General features: G+C 38.4%; 2 protein-coding genes and 1 long non-coding RNA gene across 3 annotated transcripts in view; all 3 read right to left on the reverse strand.

Annotated features, from left to right (window-relative positions):
- LOC145942725 (uncharacterized) overlaps nt 1–13,464 on the reverse strand; it is a 73,717-nt gene that overhangs the window by 45,027 nt on the left and 15,226 nt on the right. The gene's annotated exons all lie outside the window — the stretch shown is intronic.
- On the reverse strand, nt 702–1,688 carry LOC145942695 (endocuticle structural glycoprotein SgAbd-8). The gene is made up of 2 exons (XM_083049650.1): nt 1,543–1,688; nt 702–1,166 (listed from the first exon to the last, which is right to left on the reverse strand). Exon 2 carries the CDS (start codon nt 1,163–1,165, stop codon nt 767–769), a length of 399 nt encoding a protein of 132 aa, XP_082905776.1. The 5' UTR covers nt 1,166; nt 1,543–1,688; the 3' UTR covers nt 702–766.
- Nucleotides 4,126–13,255, reverse strand: Cpr14 (cuticular protein 14). Its single transcript, XM_083049589.1, is given in 5 exon segments — nt 4,126–4,555; nt 6,137–6,417; nt 7,246–7,379; nt 13,081–13,108; nt 13,110–13,255. Coding segments are annotated over 5 exon segments (579 nt in total). The 5' UTR covers nt 13,241–13,255; the 3' UTR covers nt 4,126–4,550.

The following is a 13,464-nucleotide window of genomic DNA, read 5'->3' on the forward strand; positions in this document are numbered from 1 at the left end:
CATTGTTTACGCTTTCAATTACTTAACAATCAAAAGTGCCTTTATCGTCGAGAGAGATAGCAGTATATTTTTAAATGGATTAGCAAATATTTTTTTCTATTGCAATAGAAGAATAAATAATTATAATTACAAATCTGTAAAATACTTTATAATATAATTATTTTAAAATACATCCAAAGTGACTGATGGATAAATTTATATTCGAGAACTTGTATCGAGATTTATGCATTATTAGTTCTAAAGTTTGCAAGATATTTTGATCTTAAATCAATAATTCTCTCCCCCCCATCCTTGTGTACTCCATTCTCTGCGGTAAGTCGATGAATAGAATCGTTTAAATTATATAGTCAAACAAGATAATTATGGTATATCGGAGCAAACACTGCGTGTATAACGTCATATTTTGCAACGTTATAATTGATAGCGTAATTACTTCTTAATAATCTGATAATATATATTAAACAAGCCGTTATCAATTTCAATAATTTTGTAATTGTGAGTTTATCCCTCTGGCGAAACGTTTCAATATCATATTTATCCCAGTTTATCACAATTACTCCAAATTAATCGTAGCACGCGTGATTGTTTCATCAAATCGTTTATTACACTCACAAGGAATCGAGAATTAAATGACAAGTTTGTTCAGAGTATACAGAAGATTTTTCCATAAACTTTTTTTTTTATTTTCACATACGATCTCAAGCCAAACATGTACAACTGAAATATGATCGTTTGAAGTTTGTCCGTAGCAAAGGCATGTCAGCGATTACACTCTGTTTATCTCTTCCTTGTAAGGGTGAGCGGCTATCCATTCGAGGGCGCGCTGGATGACGGGCGGAATTTCCGGCGGGGGTGGCGGAGTCGGCAGATGCGCCCCTTGGAAAGTGGCGCCATTCTCGTTCGCCAGCCAGCCGAGATTAATCTTCTGTCCGTCAGGCGCGGTCCAGGTCACCGAGCCGCGCACCTCCTCGGCCTCTTTGTCCTTCTGACCGGGATTCTTCTGCACCCCTCGCTCCTCGAAGGCTATCCCGTTGGCGCTCTCCCATTTCGTGAAGAAGCTACCGTCCGGACTGACGTCCTGCTCCTGCCTGATGATGGCTATCGGCTCATTCGCCGCTGATATTATTGCCGCCAGGCTCAGCAGGATAATTACGTGCGGATTCATCCTGAGGGGGATGGAAGATGGATTAGGGACTCGTCTAACGCTTGACTGCCGATCACAATCGTATGCGTCGTTCATTTATAATTTCGTTAAAATTCTCTCAGCCATCAGCTATAATACTCGATTTATATCACAAACAAGCAGTTTATATAAAGTGTAATTAAAAAATTCGTATATGTATTATTAAAAATGAAGAACTAAATAGTAGATAGAGTTTTCTCTTGCAAAACCAATAGCTGTAATTAAACATAATATAAGCGAGATGTATACATATACGTTTCAAATAATTTCGGAATTTGTTAAATAAAAAAAAATTTTTATATAAAATTTCCTAAGTATAAAAAAAATTATATACAAACTATATGATTGCGACAACGTACTTTGAGATTCAACTGGCAAGCAATTCTGAACTCTTATTCCAACTGTACTTCGTTTTCTAGATATTACGAACGCGATACTACTGACGAGCGTTTGTCTACTGCATTCGCCTTTTATAGATTGAGGTATCCTATCGTCGACGTTGCTTCAAATGCCACTTCGATGATACCGGTTCGAACTTTATTATAGACCGATGCACACGGTACAAAAGAAACGCTTTCATTTACTTTTATATCACGATTCGGAATACGTATCGGAAATTTTATACTTCTGCCACTGCGCTTTCGACATACACGCGCAGACACATATACAAAACTGTCTCGTTATCATCAATATTTATCACTAACGTTTGAATATATCGATTATTTTTATATAAGATCTACGCGAAAAGAAATTACAAATGCAATATAACGAAATCTCGCATGTGATTAGAATATGTAAAATTCATTTGAAATTTTAATCCACGAATCTTTATAAAAGCAAATGAAAAATTCAGCATGTACTACCATGTTGGCTGTGCATATTTCTGCAAAGAAGCAGATAAACGGATAGAGTTCAAGTATGTGTTGCAAATACATACAGTGGTTTAACCTTTGAAACGCACTTTGTGTATCCATTCGTTTTTCCTCGGGATTCCTTTCGCGATCGATGTGCATTGCACTCAGGTAATTTTTTATTATTAACGCCCGACAGCTGCGACGTATACGACGGGTCGTTGGAACATTTATATCCATTCGAGTCCTTTTGTGGCAATTTTCATGTACGCGTCCAGCTTTTTGTAGCTTTGCTCATTTATAGCCGTGCCTTTTATAAAGCGTTAATTACTCCATATCGCCACTGACATTTTTCAAATATATTTTGTTTCCATCTAATGTTGAAATTTCTTGCATATTTATAGCGTGGTGAAATTATTAAGCGCTGTTCTTGCAAATATATAATTTAGCTAATATTTATTTCTCGCTTCCCATCATGTTTTACTAGAAATAAACGCAGAAACTGCGACTAAGCTTAAATTAACTTTGAAGCTTATGTTTCAAGATTATATTTGCGGATTTAAAAAGGATAATTGTGTAAATTATACAAAGACTGGAAATATCAGAGATTAAAAACCTTGTTTAAATAGCAAAACTAAATAGCTCATATAATCTAAAGTTAAATAGCTATATAGCTATATAAAACTAAAATAAATTGATTAAAATGTCGCGGTTTCTACAATGAGCGAGATAATTATTCATATGATGCTGTGGATGTAAAGAATATTATATTTATAATATTTAGCATTATATATAAAGAGTCTATCTCTAACAAGGGATGACTCTTTGCATAAAATTTTACGGCAGTTAAAACTCTAAACATGCGACACATATTCAATTCAGTGTTGAGACAAGGATATATATAATGCATTAGCCCGACGAAAGCGATCGATATAATTATTTATTAGCGAATGATATAAATAAATAGCATCGCACGAATGTTGTCACATCACACCAAGAATTATGTTTATTGGACATTTCATTTTCGTGCGAGCTTCTCCAACTTCACTTGCGTAATGCAGTTTTATTATAGACTATTGAATCATCTTGTCAGTTGCCGTAAATGCATTTGATACTCGACGAAATACGTACGCAGCAAATCACAAAGCACTGCATTTCGTAAAAGGACGTGTCATTGAAATCGTAGTCGGAAATTTTCCGCGACGCTCTGTGTAATACAATAGTATGTTCGTGCGAGTCATCAATCTTTTTCATTTAGCACTCATTGTTAAAACGGATCTGTTGTCAGATACGCCAGGTTACTGCTCCCACTAGGCGAAGCAACATTCATTCTCCGAAAAAAAAGGACAAATAAAAAATGTACACGAAGCGATAAATTGTATAACGCGCAAAGTCGAAGATGTATCCGCAATTTTTTAACCTTTTTAACGAAGGAAAAGCGAGGCACGAAGAAAAAACATTTTTTAGCGACATAAACGCGAGCCGTCCTGCAATTATTTAGCATTCGCTATATTTATGCCGTGTTTTGCGTTTATAACCAATGCGTATGTAAAGCGAGAACGCTTCTCTCCACCGCGTCCTTCTCATAAAATTATTCGCGTGCACGCAAGTCTGGTGGCTTGATATATAAATAACAGAGTCAGAAAATGAATATCTTCGTTGCAACGCGACGAGAAAAATAAATAATATTCTCGTGAAAAATAAAAATCTACATGATGAAAAGTAATTCACCGAAGTACTCTACGAACTATTTGTAATACCCCTCCAGCTTTTCATGACCTTTATGTCTACACGTTATTATACGATGCAATAAGGAATAGAAAACCTGTAGCAATATATAATAACATCTCATAAAACATAAGAAAAAATGCAGCTTGAATATGAGATAAAATTTATATATATTTTTATCGTACTTCATTAGTAAAGGTAATGAATAAATATAACCAAAGAAATAAAATTTGCTTGAGTTTATTATTTATTGAACAATTTATGGAACATATGGCATACACGCATTATATCGTTAACTTCTAAGCAGAAGAAAAAAAGACCGAGGATGGAAAGGATAAAAAGCCATCGAGAATTGCAATAAGATTTTACTTGGGCAAAACGCTTTTATTTATATACAAAAATCACAAGTTAAGTATACATATACTAATTAACGATCGACGCGCGCGTAAACGATTCGCACGCGCGCGTGTTCGTTTCTTATTTCTTGCGTGCGGAGGCGACGCGCGTGCATCTCGGCACGACATCGTCCCTCCCTGGGTGGTGAAACTGGCTGAACAGTGCGCTTTATTTTCCATCTATACAAAAGTAAGATAAAGAATCATCTCGGGAGAGTATATTGCTTATTATATACCGGTGTCTCATGCCTTGTCTTCGTGTTACGTTGTATCTTCTAGATTAATATACCACACTATATTTATTTTTATGTTTGCGTCGAAAGCTCGGGGTCGGGTTCTATCCATGGCAAGCTGGCTCGGAATCAGGTCACGTTTGAAGTAAAGTTGGGCTGATTAACCTGCAACAGAAGGTAAACCGGGAGCGTGAGGACGGTGTCTGAAATATTTAACGGAGACAAGTTACAGAGTACGGTAGCTTGTACGTTAACGTAGTTACGCATACATAGGTAGATAGACGCTCTATTGTGTTTCGTGTCGGTATATATGTATGCGTGGACATAGCAATAGATAGCGAAAAGGTGCAGTATATAATCAAAATACATAAAATTTATTTTTAGAATATCAGCAGGTATATGAAGCGAAAAATATATACATATATGTATATAATACATAAATAAGAGACTTGAAATAAGATATAAGGTAGTTATAAAAATATTCAGATCTATATTTTATAAGATCAGCGCTTTTAGGACAATCTATGGAAAACTGCGATGGAAAATGGAGATTCGCGTTTCTGCGATTCGTAACTTTTGATGAGTCTGTTTTGGTAAGAGAATCCGTTCATTCGAACGAGAATGGATCAGAACAGGTCTATTATCGACGAATATGGAGCCTTTTCCGCCGCGTATCTCCACATACGGAGTAACCAGATTTCACTCCGTAAAAGTGATTAACGTGCGCCGAAATTGTTTTCATTTCTCGCCACAAAGATATATTTTCGGTTCACTGACGCGCCCGAATTTAGACCAATTTCAATTTCGAGTTTAGAACTAAAGTGAATTAAACGATGTCACAAGCGAGTCTCGTGAGCCACTACTGAATCGCGATTGAGTAAACTGATTTACTCCGGGTGTGTCGGAAACACAGAGGACGAGGCGTTGCTTAAATAGGGAAATTTAAACGGCTGCTTGATCAAAACGGATCACTACATACCGATTATGATCGGGATTGTCCGACGTAAATCAATTTCGCGCGGCGGGATTTTTATCGTCGATTTATTTTATCTACCCCGAAAGTCTCTCGCGTGTCTTCTGTCCTGCGGACAGAATTCGATTACTCTCGTTTTTCGTACACGAGGAATCGCGCACGCGATCAAATTTCAGCCGAAATGCGATCGCGACGAAAAAGGAAAATTGCGTGATTAAACTCTGGGACAGAGGCGCTTTTTTCAATTATGAAATTAATTAAACCTCCGGTTGTGGCATACAAAGAAACTTCATTTCTACCACGCAGCGCCACGTAGCCACACGAGTGATATCCCTCGAGGGTGTAGAAATGCCATTTCAAACGCCCCGTACCTTTTGAAGTCGCACGTTTGATTATTAATCTCCCCTAATTATATTCTCCAGCTCGCGATAAATCTCATATGCGAACGTTTCGCAATAGGTATATATTATTTCGTATCCTCGTCGTCAAATTAAAAATTGTTTTGCTTTTTTTGCATGATGTAACTTATTTACGCAAATTTTGATTTATTTATTTATGTTAAATCTTATAATTTTAATTAAATGTCAAAATATTAAAACATTCACGATTACATTTAAGATCGTGTTTTTCTTGCATCTCTTCATCGATGGATAATCTCTATCTCTATGTAGCATCTTTATTGACATATCGCCGTAAGATAATCCGTAGGTGATGCAAGCAAGAAAAAGTGCCTTCATTATTTAATTGACGAATTTACGACGAGAATCTCTCACCTCTCGGTGGTGGTGGTCTCGGACGGTCGCCGTCGTCCTCCTCGGGATGAGCGGCGTTCCATTCGAGCGCCCTTTGGATTTCCGGAGGGATGGGCGGCGCCGTCGGGATGTGAGAGCCTTGCACCTGGAAACCGTTTTCGTCCGCCAACCACGTGATGCTGACCTGTTGGCCGTCCGGTGCTACGTACGCGTCCGAGCCCTGCGAGACGACCGGCGTCTCGTTGTCCACTTGCTTCGGCTGGCCCGTTTCCTGATGACTGATCCCGTTGCTCGTCTCGAAGCTGATGAGTGAAAATTAGCGTAGCAATAGTCATAATAATATCACATAATTTTTTTTGTATTTTTGTCTATTTATCAAAACAGATATAAATACTCGTATATCGATAATATTAAATGTAGACATGTATGAATACGAAGAAATCCTTACTAATTTCGCGATTATACTCAAGAGAACTCATCTCTACAATTTACCAGATTTTAAATTCTTACTACTAAGGTAAAACATATAGTTAAATAATCACACGATGGTTGGAAAGAAATCAAATGTCATCGTCACCGAGTCAACGATCTAGAGAGGAATGTAGCCGCAATTCACATAAGGGCAAAACGTGAATTCGTGAGGTGTCACGCGACCACAGATGGTCCCAGAACGATACACGAAGAAGAAAATAGAAACAGTCGTGGAGAGAGGAGAAAAGTCCTCGGCACAGTAGCGACTGCTCCCACTCGCGCATAACAATGGAGTTATGCAGAAGGCAGATCATTTGTGGGCGACAATTGGCAGCTGCGCCAGCAAACCGGTGTCATCAGGTACCTGATATATGCAGGCATCTGCCGACCTGTCCTTCTCCGTATCTATTGTCTTCCTCATGTATACGATCGGTAGGCGAAAAGGATATGCGAATGTCCGCGTGGGTTGCGAGGAATGTTCATAGGGAATTTTCCTCCAAGTCGTTGATTTTTTAATGACGGCGAATTTGTTACAATAAAATATTTTTTGACGCACTATCTACGTTTGTTTAAATAACGTTTCTTTGACCGATTATTATCATAATTATTAAAATTATTTTGAGAAATACGTAATAGAGAGTTCCGGCGGCGTAACTTACTTGTTAACGTAATTACCATCGAAGCCGACTTCGAGCTGCTGAGATGTGATTACCGCATCCTTGTCCCCGCCGCTCGACGGTCTTTGTGGTGCGCTCAATGTGCCCGTCGTACAAAGTACGACTGCCACCAACACCTGTCAATAATTATCTTATATCAGTGATTTAACAATACCGCAATCTTGTTGAATACAAATTATTTATTAATATTCTATACAAAAGAGAAAAAATATATACTTTTGTCAAACGACGACGTATACGTGAGTGAGATAAAGCGGTGCTTCATGAAAGTCTCTAGCTGGAACTTGCGGAATTCGAACTCATCGCGCTTCGCAAGCGTGGAAAATTCGCTGTTGCCTCACGTCGCGCGCGTAATGTCGCTTTAATGTCTCAATGCCGGCGGATCGTAAATGCGCGAGCGTGTTATTTTATTATCGCGTCGAATGAATAATCTTCACGATCTCATAATAACAACGCATCGCGGTGGAATTTTCTCGCAAAAAATGATCAAGCAAGAAGAAAAAAACGATTACAACGTAATTAATCGCGTTCGTCGAATTGTTAAACAATCGATGGATTAAATTTGCGAATCCCTCTGAAAATCGATATGAATTTCGACGATGACAGTGATTCGCTTTGATGCGAAATTGTGGTAATCGAGATCTCCGGCTACTTCGCGAGAATAAATGGAAAGATCCTCGGACAATGAAATTTCGGTCCTCGATATACCGTGTGTCAGCAAAATCTTTCGGTTTCGCTCAAATATTAATAGAATTCGTGAAAGTATATGCGAATTAGGTCGACCGTGTGTGTGTGTGTGTATGTGTGAGTTTATACATATATATGTGTGTGTGTGAGTGTGTACGTATATATACGGGGCACGATTGCAAAGGGCAACCAAGGATGATAATGCTTAGAAACTGCAAGACGCAGTTACGTCAGTTGCAAATGACATTATGAAATACAGCATGTAATGACAAGACGAAAGTGGTGCCGAGCAACGCGCCCGTTTTTCTGTACACGAACACGAAATGAACGTGTAATTTCATTCACGAACTTCGTCAGACTTCAATCTAGCCGGGAACGAGCAGAAATCATCGTGTCAGAAATGTCAACCGGTCTTAATTAATTACTCATCTCATTGCTACTTTTTTGGAGAATTAAAATTAAAAATCTATCATACATCACGCGTATCTCTTAGAATGCAAAATTACTTAGAATTGAAATTGATAAATAAAAGCATATTAATAGATATGCTAGAAGTGTTGCACATGATGTATAAAATATAAAATATTTTTTATTCAATTTTTATATTTTTATTTTGATTGCTTCCTATGTAAATTTTCAAAATTATACATTGTTAAACTTTATACTCGAAATAATAGTGATAATATTGGCTTGTGATAATGCTATAACTGACAAACTATTTTCAAGCTTATTATACGAAAAATATCCGCGCAAAGCGGATTCATGAATTTCAAGCACCCACAGTTAATTCCAATTAATAATAGTTGGCGCACTATCTCTCTTCCTCTCTCCCTTCCTATGTAAATTTCAACCGAGCTGAATTTTTGAATTCCAATTTAAACACATGACTGCCATGCAATGAAACGCGCATCAGAGAATCGTTTCGATTGATTTCCGTTAATCGAGCAACGAGCGATTAAAGAGCCGCCCCAATAAAGCCTGTAGATAAACGAAGCTGTCACGTATAATTTACAATCATGATTTTCGTGCGACATCATCCGCATTTTAATCCTAACAAGCAAAGAAAAGAATTATCAAATTTACTCAGTCACCCCAATCTTGCAAAATACACTATCAGAATTATAGCTTTTAATTCAAATCTGAAATCGAAACATATATCAAATTTTTTTCTTTTCTCCGAAACAAAAATAAAAATCTGCAAATATTTCTAATTAAAAGTACTATAAAGTTAAAAAAAAACAAATCTTAATTTTCTTTCATTTCGAGGATATACATTCGAGATGCTCGCAAACGAGCCTTCTTTTGCGGCCAGACATTTCGTCGAGAAAACTACTTATGCAAACGTGCTTGTATATCGAAGATCGACATTTGCTTTCCCGTTAGCCGGTCAACCGGAGATTGCTAATTACCTCTCGATACATGTAATTTTGAGGGAGGCAGAAGGTCGGCGTCGTTAACGATCGTAACGACGCGTTTCGAGGCGCTAAACTTCTCGCGCAAGAGATCCTCTCTTCCCTTTTCTTCTCGAGCGGTTACGAGTGTCTCGAGATTATTATTTCACGCCTCGCGCTCGCGTAATTGTTATCTCAGCGAACGGAATCGTTATCTAAAATGCTAATAGATCGGCGAATCTGTTATTAAGCCATCGGGGAAAATGACAAAGTGCGGAAAATCTCGTCGTTATTGAAACGAGTGACGACGCGGCAAGGATTATCATGTAATGACAGCGTCGTGTCGAACCACCGGTTCTGTGTAACATGTAATATACGACGTGGACTTATGAAAGAGGGAGAAACGCTTCTATACCTTCTAAGTCGCAGGATCACGCAGGAAACCTTCCTTCGAGACGTCTGATATTGGATTTCTCTCCAGCTGATTTTAATATTAATGACGAGATTGTATAATAGCTCGTAATATATAATGTTGTTTAACGGATACAGCAAACATCGCATAGTTGCGTACATTGTAATATATACATGATGATGTGAATTCAAGGGGAAAATTGAGTTCACCAAAGAGAGAGACTTTCTATTATGACTGTATAAATAGGACCGTTTAAATTGTCTTCGTCGACAGGAAAAATATTCGAAAAGCGACACTCGAATTTTCCCGCATGCCAAGTTTAAAAGTATTCTTTAGATCTTGCTCGTAAAGCCGAAGAGAACTAACTACGAGATCGCAGTTTCGCATTTGCCTCTAGGTGGAAGATTGTTAACAATGTTGATCTTTGTAACAAGTTTGATTACGTTGTAACTACGGTAATCAGATTCATGTTTCGTAAGCCTGCAATGCTGCAATTTGAAAACAATCTCTCGGAGGAGCCGATTGTGCTAGGACGGTAATAAAATATGATTAACGAGATATAAGATAGGAATCTTTTTTTTTCTCTATAACAGCGGTGCCTTCATTGAAGATTGCCGGGAAACCGATACACCTTGCGCTCGACGAGCTGACATTGAGGATTCCAATTTCAATGACATTCTGCCTCAAGCAAGCAGAATATGTGCACTTCCGTTTCAAGTCATCAAACAATTTACCTTGAAAATATACGTTTACGCGTACATACAAACATTCGCCCATGTGCGAAAATCTCAAAATATTTTTGCATTTGAATTAAATTGTATGTTTCGGAACTCTTTTCTACGAACGGCTCTGTAAACTCGTTTGTCCCGTAATTTACATCAGCAAATATAGAATACACATATTTGAAATTTGCATTTTAACATGTAAATGCGATGTAAATAATAAAATTTGCATTAACAATCTGTAAGCAAATAGTTCGTATCTGTGCCGAATTTCGCAACGTTCCAAAATAATTAACAGATTCATTAATCGTAAATGACGTACGGCAGAGTTGTGTCAGCTGGTTTTCTTAATGAAACGGATCATCAAAAATAATATACGTACGTATGCGTATACCGACGAATAAGCTCCGCGAGAACGCGCGTGCAATATCATTTATTATAAGGAAAAAAGTATCGCCAAGTATGCACCGTATGACGCAATTCTCGTGGAGTGTCCCATTCATTACGACAATTATATTCGCAATTCTATATTCATTCGGCATGTACGCGCCACATGCCATGCATTACTTGCGACACATGTTATGAATGATACTTGAAATGGCTGTTAAAATTATTATCACAATGACCGAGAATACTTGACAATACTTTAGCGTTACGGAGCAACCCTCTTACAAAGAAACAAAGACGCGAGAACACATTGCAGACGTTTTAGCATAAAATAGAATAATAGCAGTGACGCGGACCCTCGAATTAGACGGCGAAGAAACGCAACGACATTACAAAAGAAGATGAAGAAACTGTAAACAGACACGTGCGACAAGTGACATAAGAGCATCGCGATAATAAAACATCATCGCGACACAAATACATATTATTTTCTTCCCCATTTATTTTTTTTTTTTTTATTTTTGAAAAGAAATCTATTGTTACGAAACGCGTGTTCTTTTTATAATTCGATTAGCGTTATGTAAGCGAGATTACAAAGAGCGTTGCCACGTGTTATTCCGTATTATTCCATTATGAACCTTACGCTTTGTGCATCGCATGTGGCATCTAAAACTAGACAGCCGGATTTGGCGTTAAGGTGAGAATAAGCTCTATTGTATCTATAGGAACGAAGGTTCGCGGGTTTTCGCGATACGTCTTTGTACTTTTACGCCATCCTTGAGAGATATAAACGCGTTGAATTGAATATCAAAGCTTCTATAATGTATAGCGAGCCAAGTTCCTTACTTTCAAAACTAGAAGATAACACATTTTTATATAAGCGGCAAAAGGGGATAAGCGGCGCGCGTGTTTCTGGTATGTAACTTATAAAATGCATTTTCGGATACAGTGATGTTTCAGAGTTTTGAAGAATTTTTCTTCCTTGGGGCCTCGTATGCGCGAGATACACGATACATACGTATGCGATATGTCGCTCTCGCTATCGCGAGAGCAGCTAACAGCTACGCGTATTTCATATTTATTAATATACGGAAAGCGTGTCGGAAAAATTGCCGAAGTCGCACAAAGTTTATCGGTTCATTTCCGCGAACGGCTCCTCGTGAAAAATTCTGCTGATATCAGACGCTCGCGCCGGAGGAGAGAGGATCCCGCGAATGGCGTTTGAATTTATTCGTCGAGCGGAGTAAATGCAAGTATGAAAGTCTTTTCCTTATAATAACTCGCTGAAAAAGCGATCTAACGTTTTTTCCATTATCGATAAGCTCGCTTCGCGTTCGTATTCAATGCAAAAAGAAATCTACGCGAGTCATAACATATTGATCGTTCAATGCGCGATGACTTTTTTCCTTAGATTTGACGGATCATTCGACTGCCTATCTACTGTCACATTTGTTTGCAAAATAATAAGAAAAGACAATCACAAAGTTTGAAAAATTATCTAAAAAATATTTCAATTTTTCGTCATTTCTTTTGAATTCTTTATGCCTCTTGTTGGAGCCGATATCGAACTTCTTAATGAGAATAAAAAATACTTCTCTCATGTTTATAATAATGACCGATATCAATCTTCTTTCATTACTTTGCAACATATATATACGCGCCGTTTGCAGTTCATTTTTTTTTAACGATCCGGATTATAAAATACATATGCAACGTAGACACTTATTTAAATTTGAGTAATTAGTAATTGATAACTTATCACGACAAACTCTTGCGACATAATTCTCTCTCTCTTTCTCGACTCGACAGTTAATTATACAAGTGCATAACGTCAAAGACGTTGCAATGTGAAACTTGCGCAACTTGAACGTCTCGCCGTAATGTCATTCCGTATCGCCGACGACAAATCGCGCGTGAAGTTCGAAGGGTTCTGGTCCGGTTCCGCTTAAACTAATCTTGAAACGTCTTCTCGCCCGAGGGACCTGACATTCGTCGTTACCTAACGCGAACACGATTCCGCGCATGATGAATGACCCGGAATTTCCGAGACCGAATTCTCTCTCTCTCTCTCTTCCCTTATAATTTGCACAACGTATATTATCGCATCACGGCGAAAGAGAACATGATGATATCCGACAGCTCGCGGGAAAACGGTGCGATCTTGACGAGACGGGATTCAACAGCGAACAGCCGCGCCCGACGAGTGTGTTGTACCTACCTTAAGAGTATACATAATCTCTCTGTCACGGGTGTCCGACGATCAGAAGAATCTTCTTGCTTGAGATGCAGATGGGTTGGTGGTACTTGTGCTTCTTCGCCAGATGCTTCGGCTCTTTATATACACGATGGTGCCAACGTGGTGCAGTGAAAGGGGTCATCCCTGCCCTCTCTTCACAATACACTTCTTCTGGCCAGTGCATCTTCGGAAAAATGCCTGGAATGAATCAGGAGTCGAGACTCTGTACGTTTTTTTTTTTTTCACTCACTCACTCACGTCGGTCCCCTCCCTTCCCCCTCCACCGAGCACGTAAACGGTGGAGATTGATTCCGGTATGTTCCCTGCGATCGGATATCCGGTCCACATCCTTCACGAGAAGGGAGA

The sequence above is a fragment of the Prenolepis imparis genome, unplaced genomic scaffold (assembly GCF_030444845.1).
Source record: "Prenolepis imparis isolate NDT839.2.m4 unplaced genomic scaffold, iyPreImpa1.0 SCAF_1, whole genome shotgun sequence".
NCBI lineage: Eukaryota > Metazoa > Arthropoda > Insecta > Hymenoptera > Formicidae > Prenolepis > Prenolepis imparis.